Source organism: Bombina bombina, chromosome 2, assembly GCF_027579735.1.
Source record: "Bombina bombina isolate aBomBom1 chromosome 2, aBomBom1.pri, whole genome shotgun sequence".
In the NCBI taxonomy this organism is placed as follows: domain Eukaryota; kingdom Metazoa; phylum Chordata; class Amphibia; order Anura; family Bombinatoridae; genus Bombina; species Bombina bombina.
In genome coordinates, this window is record NC_069500.1 from 37,630,716 (window position 1) to 37,657,364 (window position 26,649).

General features: G+C 41.6%; 1 protein-coding gene across 3 annotated transcripts in view; it reads left to right on the plus strand.

Moving 5' to 3' along the window:
* LOC128648395 (phospholipid-transporting ATPase ID) overlaps window positions 1–19,347 on the plus strand; it is a 381,201-nt gene extending 361,854 nt beyond the window's left edge. For all 3 annotated transcript variants that reach the window (XM_053701018.1, XM_053701019.1, XM_053701017.1), the window contains exons 22-28: window positions 9,490–9,673; window positions 10,486–10,709; window positions 11,421–11,504; window positions 12,335–12,580; window positions 14,655–14,793; window positions 16,456–16,586; window positions 17,041–19,347. In XM_053701018.1, coding sequence (XP_053556993.1) covers window positions 9,490–9,673; window positions 10,486–10,709; window positions 11,421–11,504; window positions 12,335–12,580; window positions 14,655–14,793; window positions 16,456–16,586; window positions 17,041–17,262 — 1,230 coding nt within the window. In that variant the 3' untranslated portion in view covers window positions 17,263–19,347. The remainder of the gene's footprint in view (window positions 1–9,489; window positions 9,674–10,485; window positions 10,710–11,420; window positions 11,505–12,334; window positions 12,581–14,654; window positions 14,794–16,455; window positions 16,587–17,040) is intronic.
* Window positions 19,348–26,649: the final 7,302 nt, after the last annotated feature.

A 26,649-nucleotide genomic window follows, 5' to 3' on the forward strand; every position in this document is an offset into this window, starting at 1 on the left:
TCAGGGGAGTTTTTCTGCTGCGTCACTCTTTCTGACATCTGATACCATCAGAACCTAGTGTTTTCCTCCCCCATGCGGGGGAGGGTTGGAGGACTTAGTGCCCCATTGCCGCAGTTTGAGCGGTTTGGCCTTCGGTTTCAGGGCTCTAGATTGCCGTTGTTGGCCTTATCCAACAGCCTGTATCAGATTAGACTGTCTAGCATGCGGAGGGTTTTCAGTTTGAAAACAGTTGCAGCTCTTGGCACCTTGTAGGTGTGAGCATACACTTTTTATAGTGTATCTAGCCTTTTGGCCAGTTGGGGTTTTTAGTTCTAGGGTAAGGTTGCCTGAACTATTAGGTGCTCAGACCTGCTTTTCTCCTGAGACTTCTGGTTGCTGAGGCTTCGCTTGGCCTTTTTCCTGACCCAGTCTTGGGTTGTTTTGGAATCTTGGATCTCAGGGCTTGTTGGGGTGTTCTACGGTAGTGGGAACTTGGGCTATGTCCTTGCTCCATCACTCTTTCTGACATCTAAAACCATCAGAACCTAGTGTTTTCCTCCCCCATGCGGGGGAGGGTTGGAGGGCTTAGTGCCCCATCGCCGTAGTTTGAGCGGTTTGGCCTTCGGTTTCAGGGCTCTAGATTTCCCTTGTTGGCCTGATCCAACAGCCTGTATCAGATTAGGCTGTCTAGCATGTGGAGGGTTTTCAGTTTGAAAGCAGTTACAGTTCTTGGCACCTTGTAGGTGTGTGCATATGCTTTTTATAGTATATCTAGATACTGCTCTTACTCTTGACGGGTACTGTCTGTTTGAGTGGAGACCTTTGGGTCTCCTTACATTGTCACGGGTGAGTTGGATCTCCTTTTATAGATCTGTATTTCCGGGTGATGATCAATCCCTGTGGGGACTTTGTTTATCTTGGGTTTTCCCGAAGCTGGGAAGGCTTAGCACCTTCTTTCTTCCCTGTGTCCTCTGCTGGTGTGGAGGTGATGGGGAGACTAGCCCTGCTATAGGGGTTTTTTGACCTCGAGGTATCCCTTATGTTGTCCTGAGGCCTTAGGAAATTTCTTCATAAGACTTCTAGCCTTGCTCCTTGGAGCGTTGGACTTTGTCTTGGGGTGGTTCCTTCCTTGGTCGAGGCGTTCGAGTTCTTCTCGCTATCCAGATTCTCTGGGTATGCATTCATATCCCTTGTGTCTGACCTTTTGGCCAGTTGGGGTGTTTAGTTCTACGGTAAGGTTGCCTGAACTAATAGGTATACTCCTTAGACTTCCGGTTGCTGAGGCTTTGCTTGGCCTTTTCCTGACCCAGTCTTGGGTTGTTTTGGAATCTTGGATCTCAGGGCTGGTCGGGGTGTTCCACGGTAGTGGGAACTTGGGCTGTGTCCTTGCTCCATATACCTGGCCTGGTCACGGTTGGCCACGTTTTCTGAGTATTTATTACTCTTTGCCACAGATTAGCCCATGTCATCTAGTGGTTAGCTGTGTGGCTTGCGCCTCAAGGGTTGTTGGTTCATACCCAGCTGCGGGCGCAAGATGTCCAATTTCAGGTGCCCCTTAGGGTTGCATCCCCCTGGTCAGCTTGCCAGTGTACCCGGGGATTCCCTGCTCTGCAGGCGAATGGGTTGGCTGTGCCTCTGCTTGGCAAGCTACTTGTAGGGGGGTCCTTCTAGGACATTTGTGTTGGGGATTTATCTTCCCATTAGCCAGTGGCTCCTTGCCTTGAGGACAGTTAATGCCTTTCCGGTCTCATCCCTTTTCTTTAGTGGATATTCTCCTCCCTATGGAGATGGAGTCCTTCCTTGGGGCTTCTCGTGGATGGGAGGTGGACAGGTGAGATTGGTTCCCCCTGGGGTCTTGCTGGCTCCAAGTCAGACTTGTTGGGCCTTTATTTTGATAGATCTTTAGGTCTATGGCCTTGTCGTCTGTTTTCAGAGTCAGGTTGTACTTGTACTTTGTGGGGATGACTGTGCTATCCTTGTGCTCGTTCCTATACCAGTTTTGGGATTCTTCTGTTCCTCTATTTTGGATCCCTGGGGCTGAGTTGGTTCAGCTGGGTGTGGGTCTACAGGTCAGGAGGGCCGAGCGGTCTAAGGCACTGTGTTCAGGTAGCAGTCACCTCTGGATGTGTGAGCCTTGTTGAGTCTATCCATTAGCTTAGTCTGCTAGGATATAGAATTTCTTTTCAACTTTCTCCATCAATTTCAGAAGAGGGTCTACTCTTCCTTCGGGTTCTAAAGGGTATACTCTCCTTCTCGAAGGGGCCTTGATTTAGGTTTTGTGTTCCCCTTTTTAGGGACCTGTATAGGTGCGGCGGTTTTGGTTGCCTGGGGCGTGCCCTCTGTCTGGGGGTGGCTTTTGCGGTCTGTTCCTTGCTTGACATCTTCTTCTTCCTCACAAGTGCCCTCTGTGTTGTCCTGATATGTTCTCCAACCTGGGGGTTTTCGCCAGAGTCTATTACATGATTTTTGTGGTTGAATACTTTGGTATTCTATGTTCAAACGCTGGGAGGACTTTGCCTCTTCAGTTGCATTCAGTGCTTGTAGGATGTTGGAGAGAAGTCTGTTCTGTCTCTGTGCCCGGTCTTATCCCGGGTTTTTCGCTTGCTATAGGTGTGGCCTCCTTTTCCTGTTTGGACCCGTTTGGGTCTCTGTGAACTGGGCTCACTCTTGGAGGTGTTCTTTTTTTCTATTAGGGGACCTTTTCGGTTTCCTCGGTTCTCCTTTGCCTTGTCCCCTTGGGGGTTTTGGCTGGTGTCCCCTTCATTAGTGGGGGGGTGAGTCGTGGGGGACCGTCTGTTAGACTACGGTGTCTCCTGGAGGACTGTTGGCTCAGTCGAGTCCATTTTGCGGTCTCTAGTTTGGCTTCTGGACTAGCTGTGAATCAGTGTCCTTGGGTGTCAGGGTTTTTTCCCTGTTGTGTTTGCCATGTGCTGCTGGCAGCCATTTTACTCACCTCTCTTCCTGACTATGGTGCATTGTGGGGGTGCTGCTCAATTCCTGCACTTCCTTTTATGACCAGACTGGTGTGCATCATCCATGTGAGACAGGATGCAGTCTCAGAATTGTGATGTCATCACTTATTATTTAAAGGGCCTCTGTTCAGTATGCTTTGCCTTTGCGTTGTCTCAGACCTGTTTGTGAGAGTTCCTGTGTATTAATTACCTGGCTGCCTGACGTCCTTCCTGGTTCCTGATCCCTGGCTTGTACCTGACTCTACTGTTTTCCTTGTTCCTGATTCCGGCTCATCTGACTATTCACTTTGGCTCCTGACTCGGCTCGTCTGACTACCAGCTCTGGTTTTGATTCCTGGCTTGTTATGTGACTTGTGGACTTTTTATTATTTTTTGCTATTAATAAAGGTGTGATTATTTTTGCACTTCTCGTCTCAGTCTGATTCCTGGTACCCTGACATTACGCAAAGGCCATGAATCCTGATGGTGCTAATAATCCACCTTTACCTGCCATTATTTCCAGGATGGATGTACAGGATCACCGCTTGGATCAATTTGCACTAGCCCTGTAAACCCTGCTGACTTGCACTGCACATTTGGACCAAAGTGTCCCGCAAGTTTTGGCTGCTCCTGTTTCCGCTGCTGCACCTATGCCTACCAGGAGCATGTCCGGTTCTGCACCTCTACCTCAGTGATATGGAGGCGATCCTATTCAGTGCAGAGGGTTTTTGAACCAGGTTGGCATTTACTTTGAGATGTTACCTCAGGCGTTTCCCTCTGACAGAGCTAAGGTGGGATTTCTCATCTCGTTACTCTCTGACATAGCTCTTGCCTGGGCTAATCCCTTGTGGGAGACTAATAAACCTGTGATTTCAAATTACCCTGAATTTGTGGCCTCTTTTCGAAGGGTATTTGATGTTCCAGCTCGCTCCTCCTCTGCTGCTAAACGACTCATGTCCATTCAGCAAGGTACAAGATCTGTTGCTCAGTATGCTATTGAGTTCCGTACGCTTGCCGCAGAGGTAGGTTGGAACAATGAAGCCCTTGTTGCGGCCTTCTTTCATGGGCTCTCTGATGCGATTAAAGACGAAGTTGCTGCCAGAGATTTACCAGAGGATCTCGAGGCATTGGTGTCTTTTTTTATCTTAATTGACATCAGACTCAGAGAGAGGCCCTCTTTCAAGGAGCGCTTGCGGAAGCCTCCTGTTCCGTTGTCTCCTACGTGTTCGTTCCCACCCATGCCTCCCTCTCCTCACATGCCTCCTGGTCCTGAGTCACCAGGTACTGCTGAGCCGATGCAGCTGGGATTCACGCGCCTCTCCGCGGCGGTGAGGTCCTTTAGGAGGAGGGTGGGGCTCTGCCTCTATTGTGGGTTACAGGGCCACCTTTTGAAGTCTTGTCCTACACGGCCGGGAAACGCTCACACCTAAGGTCCTGTCGGGGGCAGACCTTGGGTGGTTTATCCTCATTCCTAGACGTGTTTGACAAGGTGCGTGTCGGTTGTTGCCTCCTCACCGGTCTTACGATTGTGCCATAGACCTGCAACACGGAGCCATTCCTCCTCGGGGCCAGGTGTACCCTCTGTCTGTTGCAGAGAATTGTGCTATGGAGGAGTATGTTGCCGATGCTCTGTCGCGGGGGAACATCCGCAAATCCTGCTCTCCTGCAGGGGCTGGCTTCTTCTTTGTGAAGAAAAAGGGTGGGGAGTTAAGACCATGTATCGATTATAGGTGTCTTAATCGTCTTACCATTAAGAATGCTTACCCTATTCCGCTTATTACGGAACTCTTTGACCGCCTCAAGGGAGCTACGGTCTTTACTAAACTTGATTTGAGAGGATCGTACAATCTCGTTGGGATTAAGGAGGCCCACGAATGGAAAACAGCATTTAACACCAGGAGCGGCCATTATGAGTATTTTGTAATGCCCTTTGGCCTATGTAATGCTCCTGCTGTTTTTCAGAAATTTATTAATGATGTCCTACGAGATATGTTGCAACAGTGTGTTGTGATGTACTTAGACGACATCATCATACACTCACCCACACTTGAGGCTCATCGTTCTGATGTTACACGGGTTCTTCAGAGACTACGTGAGAACGGCCTGTTTTGTAAACTTGAGAAATGTGAGTTCCATCAGACTCAAGTAACCTTCCTAGGTTATGTTATCTCCGTTGCAGGGTTCTCCATGGATCCTGACAAGTTATCTGCAGTTCTGCAGTGGCCTCGCCCAGTTGGTCTTCGGTCTATTCAATGTTTTTTGGGGTTCGCCAATTACTATAGAAAGTTTATTAAAAACTTTTCTTCCTTGGTCAAACCTATCACAGACATGACCCGTAAAGAGAATGATCCACTCCATTGGTCACCTACTGTCATTAAGGCCTTTGATAGTCTTAAGACTGCCTTTGCTGCCGCTCCAGTTCTGGCTCATCCTAACCCTGTCCTGCCTTTTGTTCTTAAGGTCGAAGCGTCTGGAGTACGTGCCTTCTTGTCTCAATGTCCTACGCCTGACGGTTCCTTGCATCTGTGTGGCTTCTTCTCTAAGAAATTGTCTCCAGCAGAGTGCAATTATGAAATTGGCGACAGGGAATTACTGGCCATAATTTTGGCACTTAAGGAATGGAGTCATCTTCTCGAGGGTACTAGCGTGCCAGTGCTGATTCTTACTGACCACAAGAATTTAACTTATCTATCTGAAGCAAAACATTTGTCGCCCTGACAGGCCAGATGGACGCTATTTTTGTCTCGGTTTAATTATGTGGTTTCCTACCTGCCTGGTAGTAAGAATGTTAGGGCTGATGCCCTCTCTCAACAATTTTCGCCTCTTTCCAAGGAGGAGTGTCTGTACCTACTCCTGTTATACCTCCTGACCATATTTTGGCTACCATACATACTAATTTGACTTCTCCCTTGGGGGAGGAGATCCTGGCTGCACAAACCAATGCACCTCCTGAGCAACCTAGTGGTAAGTGTTTTGTTCCTGAGAATCTTCGAACTAAACTTTTGCACACTTACCACTATCCTAAAGCCGCAGGTCACCCAGGCAAGAACCAAATGATTTGGTCTGTCACTCGACAATTCTGGTGGCCAGGTCTTCGTTCTGATGTTGCTGCGTATGTTGCCTCCTGTGTTTGTGCACAGAATAAGACTCCTCGACGTCTTCCTGTGGGTCTTCTTCAACCTATTGCTAATGGTGATCGTCCTTGGACACATCTTTCCATGGACTTCATTGTCGAGCTCCATGTTTCCAATGGCAATACTGTTATCCTTATGGTGGTTGACCGTTTTTCTAAAATGTCACATTGCATTCCCTTGATAAAGCTGCCTACCGCTCAGGGGCTTGCTTCAATTTTTGCCCGGGAGGTCTTCCGTTTACATGGGTTACCCAAGGAGATGGTGTCGGACCGGGGTAGCCAGTTTGTCTCCAGATTTTGGCGTTCCTTTTGTGCTCAAATGGGGATCCAGCTTTCCTTCTCCTCGGCATATCGCCCTCAATCCATTGGGGCTGCGTAACGGTCTAATCAAGCTCTGGAACAGTTCCTCCATTGCTACGTCTCAGATCACCACAATAATTGGTCTGAACTATTACCTTGGGCAGAGTTTGCTTGTAATAGTGCTATTAATGCTTCCTCCAAGATATCCTCGTTCATGGCAAATTATGGGTTTCAACCATCCTTGTTGCCCGATTTATTCATGTCTCAGGGTATTCCGGCTTTGGAAGAGCATATCTGGCAACTCCATTCCACATGGGTGCAGATTGAGGATTGCCTTCATCGTTCTATGCAGCGCCAAAAGTTCCAGGCTGATCATAGGCGTCTGCCCGCATCTTCCTACTTGAACCTTTGTGTGCCTTCCAATAAATTGGCTACACGTTATGTTGGTCCTTTTCGAATACTCAGACGGGTTAATCCTGTGGCCTACGCTCTTGACCTTCCTCCTACTATGCGCATCTCCAATGTTTTTCATGTCTCCCTCTTGAAACCATTGGTTTGTAATCGGTTTACCACTGTGTTGCCTCGTCCCCGTCCTATCTTTGTTGACAACCATGAGGAGTATGAGGTCAGCAGCATTATTGACTCTCGTATGTCCAGGGGCCGTGTACAGTATTCCAGTGTTCACTGGAGAGGCTACGGTCCGGAGGAGCGTTCTTGGGTTCCCTCCTCTGATGTTCATGCTCCCGCCCTCCTCCGTGCCTTCCATGCCCGTTTCCCAATAAGCCTTTTGTCCTCCCGTGGGGGAGGGGTCATTGAGGGGAGGGTACTGTTAGGGTTTTTTCCCTGTTGTGTTTGCCATGTGCTGCTGGCAGCCATTTTACTCACCTCTCTTCCTGACTATGGTGCATTGTGGGGGATGCTGCTCAATTCCTGCACTTCCTTTTATGGCCAGACTGGAGTGCATCATCCATGTGAGACAGGATGCAGTCTCAGAATTGTGATGTCATCACTTATTATTTAAAGGGCCTCTGTTCAGTATGCTTTGCCTTTGCGTTGTCTCAGACCTGTTTGTGAGAGTTCCTGTGTATTACCTGGCTGCCTGACGTCCTTCCTGGTTCCTGATCCCTGGCTTGTTCCTGACTCTGCTGTTCTCCTTGTTCCTGATTCCGGCTCATCTGACTATTCACTTTGGCTCCTGACTCAGTTCGTCTGACTACCAGCTCTGGTTTTGATTCCTGGCTTGTTATTTGACTTGTGAACTTTTTATTATTTTTTGCTATTAATAAAGGTGTGATTATTTTTGCACTTCTCGTCTCAGTCTGATTCCTGGCACCCTGACATTGGGGCTTTTTCTTATGCAACTGTGGACTCTTTCCATTTAAGAAGAAAAACATAAACTATGCTTAACTGATAATTTCCTTTTCTTGTGATGGAAAGAGTCCACAGCTCCCCACCCGTAATTTTATGTGGGGCGTCCTTATTATTCTTCTGGCACCTTTCACCCTGATATTTCTTCTACTGTTCCTTGTTCCTCAGCAGAATGGCTAGGGGATAAGGGGAGTGGGAGGAGTATTTAAGCCTTTGGCTGGGGTGTCTTTGCCTCCTCCTGGTGGCCAGGTTCTTATTTCCCAAAAGTAATGAATGCAACTGTGGACTCTTTCCATCAGAAGAAAAGGAAATTATCAGGTAAGCATAATTTATGTTGTTTGTGCGTGTGTAAGGATAGGGCAGATGTGGTTGTATATAGCCTGTGTTTGTGTGTGCGTGTGTAAGGACAGTGCAGATGTGGTTGTATATAGCCTGTGTTTGTGTGCGCGTGTGTAAGGACAGTGCAGATGTGGTTGTATATAGTCTGTATTTGTGTGTGCGTGTGTAAGGATAGTGCAGTTGTGGTTGTATATACGCTGTGTTTGTGTAAGGACAGTGCAGATGTGGTTGTATATAGTCTGTGTTTGTGTGTGTGTGTCTGTAAGGACAGTGCAGATGTGGTTGTATATAGTCTGTATTTGTGTGTGTGTAAGGATAGTGCAGTTGTGGTTGTATATAGTCTGTGTTTGTGTGTGCGTGTGTAAGGACAGTGCAGATGTGGTTGTATATAGTCTGTGTTTGTGTGTGCGTGTGTAAGGACAGTGCAGATGTGGTTGTATATAGTCTGTATTTGTGTGTGCGTGTGTAAGGACAGTGCAGATGTGGTTGTATATAGTCTGTATTTGTGTGTGCGTGTGTAAGGACAGTGCAGATGTGGTTGTATATAGTCTGTATTTGTGTGTGCGTGTGTAAGGACAGTGCAGATGTGGTTGTATATAGTCTGTATTTGTGTGTGCGTGTGTAAGGACAGTGCAGATGTGGTTGTATATAGTCTGTTTGTGTGTGTTTAAGGATAGTGCAGTTGTGGTTGTATATAGTCTGTGTTTGTGTGTGCGTGTGTAAGGACAGTGCAGATGTGGTTGTATATAGTCTGTATTTGTGTGTGCATGTGTAAGGACAGTGCAGATGTGGTTGTATATAGTCTGTATTTGTGTGTGCGTGTGTAAGGACAGTGCAGATGTGGTTGTATATAGTCTGTATTTGTGTGTGCATGTGTAAGGACAGTGCAGATGTGGTTGTATATAGTCTGTGTTTGTGTGTGCGTGTGTAAGGACAGTGCAGATGTGGTTGTATATAGTCTGTAATTGTGTGTGCGTGTATAAGGACAGGGCAGATGTGGTTGTATATGAGTGTGTGCTTTTGCCCTGGAAATAAACTTTTGCTGATGAGAGCTAATGAGCTTGAAAAGTGGTTTTGATTTTGCTGCACTTACACCATTAGGGGATTTATATGGTTAAACACAGTACTGGAAGCAAAAAGCATGAGATGTTGTATATCTCATTTACATATTTTACCCAGGGTTCTCAGGTGAATTGGTAACAGTGTATATATTGCCTTTTTGGGAAAAAACAAGCAGGGATTTTGCCTAGATGTGCTAATTGGCTATTCCATCATCTTTTGTGGCTCTTACTTTTATGAAACAGAGGATTTTAATCTCACGCTTTTATCTCCACTATAACTTGAATGAATAAACCTATCTATATGTTAAACAGCCGTGCATTACTATGTATATCACACTAACCTTTGTGTTGTCCCAAGGCCTATGCCCTGGAAGATGACCTGGAGGTGGAGCTGCTGAGGACGGCCTGTATGTGCAAGGCAGTGATTTGTTGCAGGGTCACCCCCCTGCAGAAAGCAAAGGTTGTTCAGCTGGTGAAGAAGTACAAAAAAGCTGTGACTCTGGCAATCGGAGATGGAGCCAACGATGTCAGCATGATCAAAAGTATGTCCTGGGGTCTTCCCCCACCCATGGGCATGTGGGTAATCTTGTACAGCTCTCTGGATTTAGTAAGTGGCTTCTGATGTGAAGCTGCTGGTATGTTTTAAAGAACCATCCTCTGCTCTCTTCGTCTGTAGTAACTGCAGATCGCAAGAAACTGTAAAATATGTATAAGGGGACAGTAAACACCTTGAGGTGTTTATATAAAATGTTAGCTCATGAAACACCTGCAATATATGTTCTTTATTTATTTGGCCCTCTTTTCATGTAGCCATGAGCAATTTTTTCTCAAGGCTAACCCTGCTACAAATATGTCCCCAATTTAATCTGATTACAACAGCAAAACAATTTACTTTATATACTAACTTTATGACTGTGGTTAGCCTTGTTGTCTGTGGACTAAAGCCAAGATTGGTTGTAGAAAAATATTATTTTTATTAAACCAGAGAAAAAACGTACAATAGCGCAACGGACACAGTATCACGCGCACGTTATGTAGAGAATGTGATTACAACAAAAACGAATAAATAACCAAATGGCAGGTTGTTACACCTGATGTAAAGCTAGAAATAGAATTAAAGAAGAAAGTTTTTGCTTATTTTTAAGAATAGACCCAAGAGGGAGGGAGGAGCAGAATGGGAAGAAGCGGAGGAAAAGTAATTCAGCCTATCTGTGGGCAGATTTATGTGTCTATTATAATGAAGTGGGGATAACTCTCCTTCATTCCAGTGTGAATATGACAATATCAATATTATATGCTGTGTACACCTGTAATCTGACCCTTGCCTGCAGAGCTGACTCTCTTCTCTTTTCAGCGGCCCACATTGGTGTCGGTATCAGCGGGCAGGAGGGCACACAGGCTGTGCTGTCCAGTGACTTCTCCTTTGCTCAGTTCCGATACCTGCAACGCCTTCTCCTCGTACACGGCCGCTGGTCCTATATCCGTATGTGCAAGTTCCTACGTTTCTTCTTCTACAAGAACTTTGCCTTCACACTGGTGCATTTCTGGTATGGATTCTTCTGCGGGTTCTCTGCCCAGGTGAGTCTCAAGTATTGGTGTAAATTTCATGGTCTAGCAAACTGTTTACTAATTGTACAGAAGCATTACATTTTATTTATTATTTAATAAAATAATATACCATGTAAAAGCTTCTTGCATGAACAAACAGCTAGACCTTATTACTGGATTTATGGTAGGAAATATAGAAGCAACATATAATAAGCCCACTTTAAACTTATGTGGGTGGCCTCAGTCTTTTTAGATAGTAAGGCTGGTCATTGGAATGACTAGAGTGTATCAGTTTCACGGTTACCTGCAATTCTGTCCTCACAAGTAATGGTAACTGAACTCTGGATTTACAATGCACTGTGGCTCCAGAGCTGAATATAGCCCGATCACGTGTGGCATATATGTGCAGCCGCAGTGCATTTTCACTCTGGAGCTGAGCAAGGATTCCAGTTTTAGCTTGAAAAAGATAGTCCTATATAAGGTTTTGCCATCCAATTTCATGAAGGCTCAGATCTTGGTCCAAATTATTTTGCATATGAGCTAAAAATAATAAACTCAGCATCCGTTGCCTGGCCATATACAATTATGTTCAAGGCAACAGCAGAATATCTAAATCCCATGTTCCAAAATTTTTTGGGTTTCATATCCCTTTAAGAAGAGTTCACTGTCCAGCTGCTCTTATAAAGATCTGCTGCCATCTTGTGGTCATGAAGTATAATGCTGTCTCTGCTTTCCATACAGACTGTGTATGACGAGTGGTTCATTACCCTCTACAATCTGGTGTACACCTCACTGCCGGTTCTGGGGATGAGTTTATTTGATCAGGTATGTCCCATGCTTTATATATACAGCTCTTCATTATTCTTCAGACAATGAGCCAGGAACTAACCATCTGTCAGCTTGTGAGTTTTCATTGTCTTCAGTGAACATTCTATTTAACCAACTGAAAATGTATTGTTATCCCTACCACCGTTTGTTTATTTTTTATTAGAATTTTGGAAAGACAGTTAAAGGGACAGTCAACACCAACATTATTATTGTTTAAAAAGATAGATAACGCCTTTACTACCCATTCCCCAGCTTTGCACAACCAACATTGTTATATTAATATACTTTATCACATATAAACCTCTAAATGTCTGCCTATTTCTAAGCCACTAAATACATCCTCTTATCACATGCTTTATTAGCTTTTCACAACAGGAGACTGCTAGTTCATGTGAGCCATATAGGTAACATTGTGCTCACGCCTGTGGGTTGTGCACAACACAGCACTAATTGGCTAAAATGCAAGTCAATAGATAATAAATAAAATGTCATGTGATAAGGGGGCTGTCTGCAGAGGCTTAGATACAAGGTAATCACAGAGGTAAAATGTGTATTAACCTCTTAAGGACATATGACGGAATTTTTCCATCATAAAACAATTGAGCACACTGAAAGCTGTGTCCTTAAAGGGTTAATATAACAGTGTTATGCAAAACTAGGGAATAGGTAATAAAGGGATTATCTATCTTTCTGTACCATTTCCTAGCTGCATTTCTTGTGCCAAGTAGGTGCCCTTCTGAAACGTTTTCCTGCCACCCAATATTCAGTGTCTGTGAACATGTTGGGAGACAGCAATGAACTTATGGTGTTGGTATCTCTTCTTTAAGGACGTGGATGATCGCTGGAGTATGGATTTTCCTGGATTGTATAAACCTGGCCAGACTAATACCTACTTCAACATTAAAGAATTTTTGAAGTGTATGGCCCATGGCGTCTACTGCTCACTTGTGTTGTTCTTTGTGCCATATGGTGCCATATATGATACGGTGCGGGAAGATGGGAAAGCCATCGCTGACTATCAATCCTTTGCTTTGGTGACCCAGACCACCCTACTCATTGTGGTGTCCGTCCAGGTGAGTTGTATGTTCCTGCCTCTGGCATCAGTAACTGCAAATGTCAAATACATAAATAGAAAATAACAATAGATATGCGTTAATACCCAGGTAAACACATAACACACACGTAAACAATATTATCCCAAGTCACAGACATTTAAAACCAGATAATTTATTGAAACAGTGGCTGTTCCATGTCCTGACACACACTTATTGATCTGGTGACGCGTTCTTCACTGCAAGAATCAAGCAACTGCTGTCTACATAAAGCATATGCTATTGTTTAATTTCTTAAGACCACACTAATGACCCAGCTCCTTGTTTTCCATCAGTGTCCTACAAGGCCGGCTCAAAGCCTTATGCTGTCAGGTCCAAGATTAAATGACACCACAACTTTCTGTCCATTACAGTCTAAACACAGCTAGAGTGAGTTGTCTCATAGATTAAAGTTCAGCAGATTGAAGTTTTATATAAGATCTTGGAGATACCTAACTGAGGGCCCCTATATGATAGTAATTTCTCATAAAAATAATGGCTGGAATATGCTCTTCTTCCTACCCTTCTAACGTTACTTCAATGTTTTCTTCTCTGGCTCCTCCTACTCCCCTCTTCCCCTCTTTGCTGGGTTACCTCAAGGCTCAGTCCTAGGTCCCCTTCTTTTCTCAGTCTACACATCATCTCTAGGCTGATTAATCAAGTCCTGTTGGTTTCAGTATCATCTCTATAATGATGACACCCAAATCCACCTTTCTGCCTCAGACATTTCCTCCTTCCTGCTGACTAGTGTCACTGCCTAGCTAATAACTCATCTTGGGTTGCTTCTCACCACCTAAAGCTGAAGCTCTCTAAAACTGAACTTTATCTATTTCCTCCCTCTACCAATCTCCCTATAACCCAAATCTCACTTACTGTGAACAACTCTATCATTACCTCTACCCCCCAGGACCAGTGTCTTGGGGTCACACTTGACTTTCTTTTTCTCCCTGCATTAAGTCCATAGCTATCTCCTGCTGCTTCTACCTTTAAAACATCTCTAAAATTTGCCATTTCCTCACTCAAAACACAAGTAAGATTCTTATCCACTCACTTATCATTTCCCACCTTGACTACTGCAATTCTGTCTTATCTGGTCTCCCAAGCTACCATCTGTCCACGTTGCAATCCATTATGAATGCCTCTGCCAGGCTCATCTTCCTTAAGCATTGCTCCACATCTGGTGCACCTCTTTGCCAAAACCTCCAGTGGCTTCCCTTAGCCTCAAGAAAAAAAATCAAAAGCTCTTACCAACACTGCGCCCTTGTATTTTAACTTTACTCATGCACAATTCCATAGTAACTTAAAATAACTTTTCTCTATGTAGCACTAAATAAAGTTTAATTGAATGTAAAAGTCACAGTTCTAAATGTAATGCCTTTCAAAAGGATTAACCCATTGCTAACTGAATCTTGACCAGTGTTCCCTCTAAGGACAGTTTTGTGTGCAGCCCAGCAGTGAAACAGTTAACAAGAGAACCATACCTTGCCATCTGCATTGTGCAGTGTTTGCTAATTACAGGGTGTGGTTACCTAATTAACTGTTTCACTGCTGGGCCGCACACAAAACTGGCCTTAGAGGGAACACTGATCTTGACTAATCCTATCTTATATTAATAATATTTATAACAGCACATCTGCTACTTATGTTTCCCTTTCCCCCAGCCTCCCCATATACTTAGTTTAGAATGTAAGCTTGAAGTTCCTTGAGCCTCTCTAACTGTAGCTCACCTTGTATAAAAGTGCATCTACAAGTGATTGTGTTCAAGGGCAGCGAGCTCCTCTCCTTTTGCTTATGTTTGTTAATGTAAGTGTAGTACATTGTATAGTCTTACACAATGTAAGTTTTTATTGTATTGTACCCTCACGATTGTAATGCACTTTTGTATATCGCTGCGTAAAAGGTTGGCGCTTTATAAATAAACAATAATAATAATGCTCATCCCTGTGTTCCACCCCTGCAAATACTGCCTGGGTCCTTCCCAGTTCAGGTATCACCTTACATGTCAAGAAACTGCACTCTGAAACTTTGCACCACTGACCCTATTGTGTTCTTCCAGGTTGGTTTGGATACTGCTTACTGGACAGCGGTAAACCAGTTCTTCATCTGGGGCAGTCTCGCTGTGTACTTTGCTATCAGCTTTACTATGTATAGTGATGGCATGTACTTGATATTCACAGCCTCATTCCCATTTATAGGTAAGTGATTAGACACTCACCTCTGGGATTTTATGTGTAATGAAAACAGATTGTGCATTTAACCCTCTTCAGAATGTTGCTTTATAGACTATGTTTAAATAGAGTAGAGGAATCTAACTTGATTATATTAATTATAAGATTTCTAGCCAGAACAGAATACTTAGCATATTCATTAACAGATTCTGCCACTGAAAGAAAAAAAGTTCATTATATATATATATATATATTTACATGTGTATATATATATATATATATATATATATATATATAAGCAAATGTTCAAAGGGTATATGCACTCTCACCACCGTCCTGCAGCTGCCAGGGTGCTCTCGAGGAGGATGCAGCAAAGAAACAAAGTGAAGCACTCACTGGACTTTGGATATCAGTGTGAAATACTTTATTAGTGACGTTTCGGGACCTCAAACGCCCCTTCTTCTGACAACCAGAGTGTACAAATGAACAGACTTTATAAGGGCCTGTCATCCCCTCCCCCAACATTAAGGGGCTGAACCATATAGGTAGCCCAAATGTCAATTGAATATAACAATACTATATAACAAAAATCGCCATATTTAACAAAATGGCATATGTGTCTGTCAAATCATATGTGGTGATATTACCAAAAAGTGCATCTTCATACAGCAAGTGATTAATGATCCCACCATACTCTCGCTCCCCCAGCCAGTCAGTGCCCCAGGGCTGCATGCAAATGGAACAATCCACACTGTAGGTAATATAATTGGACAACTCACAACCACACCTACATCTTGAGTCTTAAGTAGTCATAACAATTAAAATACACACCCAGGGAGAACACTCCCAGTTCCTGTTTAACCCTGTAGTGACTGTATGCAACACTCCTGTGTGTATAATTGCCTTACCGTGGCTCATTTGGCCAGCCAGAGACACCACGCTCCCCACTCAGATCACCTTCCCTGTCACGGCCCGAGGGTGAAACCGTCATATCGCAAACCACTCCAAAACCACTCCCCTTCTCCTATAGGCCCCTTAGCTGGAGCGCGTTATACCCTGGGTGTGTATTTTAGTTATTATGACTACTTAAGACTCAAGATGTAGGTGTGGTTGTGAGTTGTCCAATGATATTACCTACAGTGTGGATTGTTCCATTTGCATGCAGCCCTGGGGCACTGACTGGCTGGGGGAGCGAGAGTATGATGGGATCATTGATCACTTGCTGTATGAAGATGCACTTTTTGGTAATATCACCACATATGATTTGACAGACACATATGCCATTTTGTTAAATATGGCGATTTTTGTTATATAGTATTGTTATATTCAATTGACATTTGGGCTACCTATATAGTTTAGCCCCTTAATGTTTGCACACGGTCTCCAGAGATTGGTGAGTAGCTTGGGGGAGGGGCTGACAGGCCTTTATAAAGTTTGTTCATTTGTACACTTTGGTTGTTAGAAGAAGGGACGTTTGAGGTCCCAAAACGTCACTAATAAAGTATTTCACACTGATATCCAAAGTCCAGTGAGTGCTTCACTTTGTTTCTTTGCTATATATATATATATATATATATTAATATCAATGTACGCACATATAATATATACTGTATATAGATGGCTACGTGGTTGCGTGTGTGCTACAGAGACTTTATCTGCTACTACAATATATTTGCTACTCTTTTTCAGGAACTGCCAGGAACACTCTGAGCCAACCCAATGTCTGGCTGGCCATCTTCCTGACTGCGGTGCTATGTATCCTGCCTGTGGTCATCTACAGGTTTCTTTGGTCTGAGCTCCGGCCGAGCACCAGCGACAAGGTAAGAAAATATTCTCCCCTTTGGAGATCTTGTTGTGGGAGATTTCCAGCTGTACAGCACATGTCCTATTTCATGTTACAATAGACAGTTTTTATGTCATAAAAACTTCTGACAAATTAAGGCATTAGCAATCTATATTTTGTCTCACTTTACTCCACCTCCAGCTGAATACCCTTTATTTAGGCATATATCTATATATATTAAAACAATGGCTGTCTTTATAGATTTACGCTAGTGTTACCTCATTATTCAGTCTATTCTTAAATATAATTCATTAAAATGTTAACCCTCACCTAACTTTGTTACCGTCATAAGGATTACTTACATATAGTCTTACATAGGTTTCAGGAGCAGACTAGAGGACTCTCATTTAATGCGATCAAACACATTTCACATCTCTGAAAAACACAAATTAATTATACTGTTTTTAACCTTATTTTGGGTTTACCAACAGATCCTGAAAAAGATCACAGAGGCCAAGAAACGACCGTTACCTCCCCCACGCAGGGCCAAGATCCGCCGCACAAGCTCTCGGCGCTCTGGCTATGCTTTCTCCCACCAGCAAGGTTTTGGTGACCTTATCACATCAGGCAGGAACTTTAGGGCCAGATCGCCCTTCCATCATATGGGCAAGTTCTCTCCCAATGAGAGAAGCCATAAAACAAGCTTTGAGTAAATAAAGAACAATGTTAAAGACCACCAAGCCAAAAGACAGAGGGAGGACTTATGGCCAGTGACAACAAAAGTAGTGGACTATAGACAGCACCTCCCATACTTTCCATAGAAAACAGCTTGTGAAATGACGGGAAGACAGGCCCAGTCTTGGAGTAAGTCGGGCGTAACTATGGTGCATATCATCTAATGACAACAATCAAGGCAGCTATTTAATAGATTCTGGCTGCTCTGCAGTCTGATTCATTGCCTGATCCTCAATTTTATACAGTCAGCACATCCATGACGTCTTTACTTTCATTAGAATTGCTTTTGGAAAATCAGAAATTCTCATTGCACTGCAGGCCAAAATGTGTGTCTCAACATATTGACCAGTCTGTGGGCACTACCGTAAAGATAGTTGTCCACTTGCCTTTTTTTTATATCTTATTGTGTAAAGCCTCACAGGGTCTGTAACCGTTGTAAAACAATATCTGAAAGCCATGTTTTAGTTGGTGAAAGATATTACATTGTTTCATATAAAAGTATGAATGCCTAAAGTTTAATTATTGTTTCACTTCTAGTCCACTACACATCTTTAAAAAGTATACAATATTATACATACATTTCTTTAAAATAAACTTTTTTTAAGCGTACATGTTTTGCTAAGCTTCGACCAACCCTCTACTAATTCCCCCCCCCCCCAAAAGATTGAAAATGATAAGCCAATCAAATAGTTTATTGTCTGAGCCATTAGCGAGAATTGGAGCTTACACTCAGATGCTTATTGCTACAGAAGGAGAAGACTTAAGCACCTCTGCAGATTTACTTAGTCTCTTCCTCTTTGCCATGGCAACACAGAGGTGTACAGTAATGGCTTAGGGGTTGCCCCAAAAATATTGGATAAAGAATCTTTAGCCATCAAGGCTTGTGTGTGTCTTGAATGTCTGGCTTAGTGATGCTGCTTTGTAACCCAGTTATATACCACCTTATATTCAGTATATTGTAAACTTGCCTGCACTGATATGTGTAGTAAACGCACGCTAGCGAGGGCTTCCCCATCAGTCTCTGATGGCTCTATTCTGCCTGATGTTAATGGTGTCAATGAATACGCCAGCATATAATGTATAGAATTTATTTAAGGGTCTATTGCACACAGACCAGTATTAACCCTACTTGCCTATACCACATGAGTAATCACTTCTTTATTAGGGTACATGCCATTCGTGACAGCAGCCCAAGGCTTTCAAAAGGGTAACTCTAGGTAAATGAATCATTTAACTGTTTGTTGAACTAAGCCACTTATCTAAAACAAAAGGTAAACAGATTCTTGTGTACAAGTTAGAATTGAAATTGAAAAAGCTTTTATTTAATATTGTTTAAGCGAAAAAGTCAGAATGTTTTGACTGCTGTTCCTAACGACATTTTTGAGTACATCGTCCCTTTAAATAAAACCTGGTCATAAAGGAACTAACAACACACTCCTGTTTTTGAAAATAACAAAACAATAATTTGCTATCATCCAATAAGATTCTTTGATACAGTGTAGTTGGTGGAATTAATGAGGCTCACACTCGCACTATTGTGCATCAATATCACTAGAGCACAACCGTTAACGCTGATATTTCTGTGCTCATATCACAAGTCTAAAGATAGCGCTCGAGGGATAGTCTAGTGCACATTAACATCTGCATGTCGGAGAGTGAAGATAACTAAACAACAAAAGTCACATTTAAAATTGTCAACAACTTTAAACCCAGCTCCTGTTTTACCTTTGACTGCTCCTCTTAACCCCCTATACTACGTTAGAACCTGAAGGCACTGGGCTTTAACACTGTTAGGGAGGCATGGAATCTCCTACCTTTTGTGTCGTTCTGTACCCTCCTACTTTTAGGCAATGGAAAATCCAAATGGCTAGTGTGGCAAGCATCGTAGGCAGCCCCCATGATTCTGGCATTGAAATCACCTGATTTAACTTTTCAAGCAAATGTTTACTTCTGAACTTTCTTCCTATATTCAACACTTGCCCCCCCCCCCGTATGAAGGGGATAAAAATCACTATAATGTGTAAACCTCCCTGTTTCATACAATAAAGAATAACAGAATGAAATGAGACTCAGTGCTACAAAAACATAAAACAAAAAACCCTCCAACTATGAACTCCAAAAAGATTAAAGGAACAAACACTATAATTACTAAATATGCAATAATATTCTTCATTTGTCTGCAGAAAGTGTGCAGTAATATTATATCACAAAATGTGTGCTCTGATTCTTCCCAATGATCCATGTTACCTGCTAGTGTGTATTTAATTGTTTTCAAAAAGCTCATTTACTTTTATTTTGTTATTTCAAAAAGCTGCAGTTGCCTATAGAAACCATCACCTATATAAAACAAATGAATAACAAACATATTGTTTGTAGAAAAGCTATGTAAGCAGGAGACACTAGCACTATTTCATCTCCCATTCGGGGGGAGGGGGGGTATGAGAAACATTATTCTTTTTAGAGCCAACACTGTTTATCAGCAATTAAAGGGACACTGAACCCAAATTTTTATTTAATGATTCAGATAGAGCATGCAATTGTAAGCAACTTTCTTATTTACTCCTATTATACTTTTTTCTTTGTTCTCTTGCTATCTTTATTTAAAAAGCAGGAATGTAAAGCAAAAGTGCCGGCCCATTTTTGGTTCAGGACATGGGTTATGCTTGCTTATTGGTTTGCTTAATCTAGCCACCAATAAGCAAGCGCTATCCAGGGTGCAGAACCTAATATGGACTGGCTCCTAAGCTTTAAATTTCTGCTTTTTAAATAAAGATAGCAAGAGAATGAAGAGAACTTGATAATAGGAGTAAATTAGAAAGTTGCTTAAAATCACATGCTCTATCTGAATCATGGTTTAGTATTCGTTTAAGCTTTTATGGTTGATAAACTGTAGCTCATGGGTTTATAAGAAAAATGCACTTTACTATTCCCATGGGCACCTAGAAGATTATTTGTAGTTTGGGCACAAGATTTGCCACCCATGTTCTATATAATATGACTGTTAAAGGGACGGTAAATACCTTGTAAGAATGTTCTGCAGTTATGCAATAAATGTATTAATTTGCTGCAATTGTTTTGTTGTAAATAACCAGACTTTATCCACCACTTGCCCTATTCGGAGGAGCCAATCTGCAACTTAGCACTATCATTTTGTTAGCAACGCTTGCTTTGTTATGCAGTATCCTATTATTTCTGCTGAAGTCAGTTTCAGACAGGCATGTGGCACAGTTAGGCCTATGAAGCCTGCGCAGTGATTTCTTAGAACTGGAAAAAACACTTGAAACAATTTATATTACAATCTCAAGGTGTTACTAGACATTTGGGACAGTGAAATGATTGCAGTGGCTTTCAGTGTCGCAGTTACATATTCATGTAATATTGGAACAACAGACTGTGGGGTATAATGTGGTATAAATGGGGCACTTCTTACTAAAGAGAAGATCTGCATTGGAACCTACGTATAATGTGACAACATTAGCATTAAGCATAGAAGGATAGATATGTAGAGCTAACATTTTTGCTCATGGTGCTTTTGAATGATGTTATGTACCCAGCACCCAATGACAGCGTACACAGGTAGAAAGAATAGGCATCTGAACTGGGCCGGGTTTGGTGACTGGATTCGGCCTCTGAGGCTGAATTGTTAGTAGTAAGATACATACAAGACATTATTAGAGGTGATGTTTAACTCGTTGGCTGCCAAAGAGCAGTGCCGCACATAATAATAAATAGTAGGGCTCATTAGTAGCCACCCACACATTCATCTAAATGAAAACAGAAATAGAACCTAAGACATGATATTTAAGGCATTGGGCCCCATGTATTGTATTAACCATCGTGCAGACAAGCTTCTCAACCTGAGCAGTGGTCCCCCCGCCTTCATTGCATACGGGCAGCAGATCTGTTCGTCCTCAGGCCAATCTGAGTGTGTAATGCCCTCCCCTTTGTTGCACAAGAGAAGGATCTGTCAATCACCCCAAGTGAGTTTGGGGAGATTTCTCTTTGCCACCTCAGGTGACGGAGAGTGTAAGAAGCAGCGCTCTAATGACTGCTGGATTTTACATTGCCGGATGCAGACTCACATGTGCGAACCCGCCCCGCAAGGACTCCGGAGCCGCTTAGGCTACAGTACAGTTGTGTTGCAATTCTTTAAACTGTAGCAAAGGGCATTTTTATACAAAAACTGCACTACATTTTAGTTACCATTTTGAGAAAATATGTAGTAACCAGAAATGTCTTAAAGGGATAGTGTACTGTAAAATAGTTTTTTCTTTAATGTGTTTCTATATACTTGTTATACCAGAAACAGATAAAATGTATGAAAAAAATTGCTTAAAGGGACACTGTACCCAAATTTTTTCTTTTGTAATTCAGAAAGATACTAAACCATGATTCAGATAGAACAGCAGTTGTAAGCAACTTTCTAATTTACTCCTATTATCAATTTTTCTTCGTTCTCTTGCTATCATTATTTGAAAAAGAAGGCATCTAAGCTTTTTTTTGGTTTCAGTACTCTGGACAGCACTTTTTTATTGGTGGATGAATTTATCCACCAATCAGCAAGGATAACCCAGGTTGTTCACCAAAAATGGGCCGGCATCTAAACTTACATTCTTGCATTTCAAATAAAGATACTAAGAGAATGAAGAAAATTTGATAATAGGAGTAAATTAGAAAGTTGCTTAAAATTTCATGCTCAATCTGAATCACGAAAGAACATTTTTGGGTACAGTGTCCCTTTAATTTGGTTTATTTTTGTATTTTTCACTTTCTGTATGCACATATGCATTTTTATATTATGTAAACCAAAGCCCAATACTTAAAGAGAACAATTGAAAATTAACATTTTATTGCTTATCTCTCCTACAACCTACTTGGAGTGTAATTTCTTCTGCTGGCTATGTTTACATAGCTTTTCTATAGCCTATACTTTATAGAAACTTTCAGTATAGGTCGGGATACCACAGAGAAAATCAGCTATTTCAATTGCTGACATAAAGATGAAGGAGTTATTTGTGATCAATTTAATATACTCTAGCAGGCAAAATGTCAATATATTTTCTGCAATGGTTTGAAGTTGTCACTTTAAGGCAACGTTGACAACATATGTACAAGGAACTAAAAAGATGGCTAAGATTTTCAGTTAAAGGAGGATTTAATAATCTTCCTCGCAATGCGCACAGCATGTAATTTGGACCAATGAGAGCTGAGCCAATAGACTTTCATCTCATTTCTTACCCTTGGCTTCTAATCACTTTTATACCAAAGGTAGCATTGTGCTTATTCCAACACAATCACATGCAGTAATATAGTCATACCTGAATATTTAGCTGAGACCTGTAAATCCTGGTGCAAATCTCAACAGCTGGAATTTAACAGCCCTGACTTTGTTACTAATTTCTGTTTCTCTGTGTACACATGATGTGGAATTATTTTGTTTCATGTGTATCTGCAGAACATTTAAATTCATATCATATTGATTTTGTAACTTTAGCAATAATTATAGATCTTTACATGAACAATAAGGGGATCAAGAAAGTTGTTAAAGGGGAGAAAAAAGTAAATGTTTCCAAAATGTATTTAATAGAGAATGTTTAAAGCATTGTGTTACAAACTGTGTATTTCTCACCACACGCGCTGGCAGCCATCTTGTAAACCAGCTTCATAGCTCTGTTACTGGCAAATTAAATCTCAGTACATATTTACACTTTATTTTTAACCAGCACATGATTTTTATTAGTTACAAAACTCTCATATCGTGTTATTTTAACTGAGGTGTCTCTATGAAACCCACGGGTACAAGGTGAGTCTGCTATGCGTTGTATTTGTTAGCTGTACTGCCAAGTAATAGGGGCCTATCTAGACTCGTCAGAAACAGCAGTTATGAAGCAGCGGTCACAAAGACCGCTGCTACATAACCTGTCCGCCTGCCCTGAGCAGGCGGACAGACATCGCCGGAAATCAACCCGATCGAGTACAATCAGGTTGATTGACACCTCCCTGCTGGCAGCCCATTGGCCGCGAGTCTGCAGGGGGCGGCGTTGCACCAGCAGCTCTTGTGAGCTGCTGGTGCAATGCTGAATACGGAGAGCGTATTGCTCTCCGTATTCAGCGAGGTCTTGCGGACCTGATCCGCACTGTCGGATCAGGTCCGCCAGACTTTGGTAAATAGAGGCAATAGTCTTTTTTTTTGTCACATTTACTTTCCCCTAGTTCATTGTATTCTGCCTTATTGTTCATTTAGTCATAAAACCAGCTCATTTCCTTACTGGATAAAAATTCTGTACTTCCCATGCACTACAGACCTGGGTTACTGCGCTTACAGCTGATGAACATTAATACAGGCAAATCCATCATTACAGTCAGAATGACCAACCGGGCCATGATCTAAAGCAGTGTATGAAACAAGATATCATCCTCACCTTGAGGTTTAAATTATTTATATATATAACCACAAAACTGGCACTCTCTGGTCTTTCCAAAAAATAAATATTTTACTGTGAAAGTAGTGACGTTTCGGGGACAAAGTATCCCCTTCCTCAAACGCCTGAGGAAGGGGATACTTTGTCCCCGAAACGTCACTACTTTCACAGTAAAATATTTTTTTTTTGGAAAGACCAGAGAGTGCCAGTTTTGTGTTCAGATATATTTAATTACACTTAGCACCCAGGCAGTTGATATACTGAGTGAGAGTGCTCTCCCTTGTTACTATATATATACAGTCACATCATTCTTCGCATCTATCAATCCATCTATCATCTATCTGTCTGTGTCTATAGCGTTGTATCTATTTCTGTTTTAATATATCTATATCTGTCTATGATAGATCTTTCTCTATAGCTTTCTATCTATTTCTATTTCACTATCTATTTATATCTGTCTATCTCTATATCTGTCTGTTACCTATCTATCTCTATATCTGTCTGTTACCTAAAGTTTTTTTATATCTATCTGCCTGTATGTTTCTATATGTCTCTATCTATTTATCAATCATCTCTATATCTATCTGTATATCTGTCTGTCTATGTATATAAAATCTATCCCTAAAGTTTTCTATATCTGCCTCTCTATAAGTTTCAGTCTGTCTTTATATATATATATATTTATCTGTCAGCCTGTCTGTTTCTATCTGTGTCTATCTATTTATCTATCATCTCTATATTTGTCTGTTTCTATCTGTCTATCTATAATCTATCCCTAAAGTTTTCTTTGTCTGTCTATTTCTATTTGTCTCTATCTATAGTATCATCTCTATATCTGTCTGTCTGTATGTTTCAGTCTGTCTGTCTGTATGTTTCTATTTGTCTCTATCTATAGTATCATCTCTATATCTGTCTGTCTGTATGTTTCAGTCTGTCTGTCTGTATGTTTCTATTTGTCTCTATCTATAGTATCATCTCTATATCTGTCTGTCTGTATGTTTCAGTCTGTCTGTCTGTATGTTTCTATTTGTCTCTATCTATCATCTCTATATCTACCAATAAGCAACAGTATGAAGTTCATATTAGCCAATGAGCTTCAGTAGGGAGTATATAACGTATACTGTAGTGAGAGTATAAATCTAAAAATTAATCAGTTTTACCTGGCATTTTTTTAATATGATTAAGATAGAATATCCTTTTAAGTGTATGAAATGTAACACTGCCTGCCATATGGTTAACCCCTTACACAAAAAAACAAGCTCACCTACATGCCAAACGTTTTATTTTATGTGAAACTGAGACCCACCAAGCTGGCTTTTAATCATTGTCAGTCATTCTCATTAGACATCAGTAACTGAATACATCTGGGATGAGCAACTCCAGTCCGAATGGGGCCACATGCTGGGTAAATACTTGAAAATTCCTGGCCTGTCTGTGGCCCTCGAGAACTCTTCTAAATTTCAGGGAACCACACTGTTGTTATATAAAGTGTTATTTTTACATTCTAAATAAAAAACACCAAAACATTTCAATCAGATAAAAGCTGAAACTGTCATCTCTCTCTATATATTGTTATTGTCTTTGTAACAAATGTATACATTTGTAATCATTTTTCATCAATAAATCTGAATTTTTGAGTAATTTGTGGGGGGGTTTATTTGTGAATGCAATAATCCTGTTTATTAGCGGTTTGTATTTCAGCTTCATGAGAGCTGATTTACAACAGTGCGACTTTTGGCAGGGGTCACAGGGCCCTATATCCAATTGCCCCCTATAAATGTTACCTCGCATATCATACCATAGTTTATAGTGCTGCTGAATCTACTAGTAACGATAATAATAATATTTAGTGTCCCACACCTTTGTGTATAGTGATTATTGGATATATATGAACATATTTTATGTTTTATATTTTAAGCTGGATCAGAGTTAACTATTATGATTCAGATAGAGCATGCAAAGAATTGCTCCATTGTACTTCTTTTATCTAACTTTCGTTGTTCTCTTGGTATCCTTTGCTTAAAATCATACCTGGTTAGACTCAGGAGCAGTAATGCACCACATGGAGCTAGCTGCTGATTGGTGGCTGCACAAATATTCCTCTTGTTATTGGCTCACCCAATGTGGTCAGCTAGCTACCTGTAGTGCATTACTTCTCCTTCAACAAAGTATACCAAGAAAATAAAGCGAATTTGATAGGAAATGTAAACGGGAAAGCTGTTTTAAATTATATACACTATATGAATCACAAAATAAAAATTTGGGGATTTTATGTCCCTTTAAAATTTTCTCCTGAATAGCAATGTGCTACTGGGACCTGTCTGAACACATCTGGTTTAACAATGAACAGTCAGCTGACCTTAAACTATAGGGGCATCATATTATTGAAATTAAAGCAGTTGAAGTCCACTGAGCAATCTGAAATGTTACAAAGGTAAGTGGTAAGAAATAAGTTTAGTTTACCAAAACACTGTCAATATAATGCACGTTTTAGAGATAAATAATGGACTTTTTTAGGGATGAAAACTAAGGTGTCAGTCAGTACAGACTTCTACACTATCAAGATGCAAAACTGATGAAAACACCAACAAAATAGGTCTGGCATGCCCAAAGCCACAACAGAATCAGTAGATAAGTCAACAGCTTGCGTGATAGACGACTCATACAACAGCTAAACACTGGTAGCAGTAAGCAAGTCTCACTTTCAGCTGTGAAGAGAAGACTTCGAGCTTCTGGTTTGACAGGTCAAGTGACAGCAAGAAAGCTGTTGCTAAGGTGGCAAAACTAGAAAAAGAGGCTTTTTACCAGGCCACAAAGCACCACCAGTGGCCCACTGAAGACTGGAAGATCTTATGGACCAATTAATTCAAATCTGAAAAAAAAATTTGTACAGTGTCTAGTTGATGTGATGGTTTCTTATTGTGTGACACCAACTGTCAAACA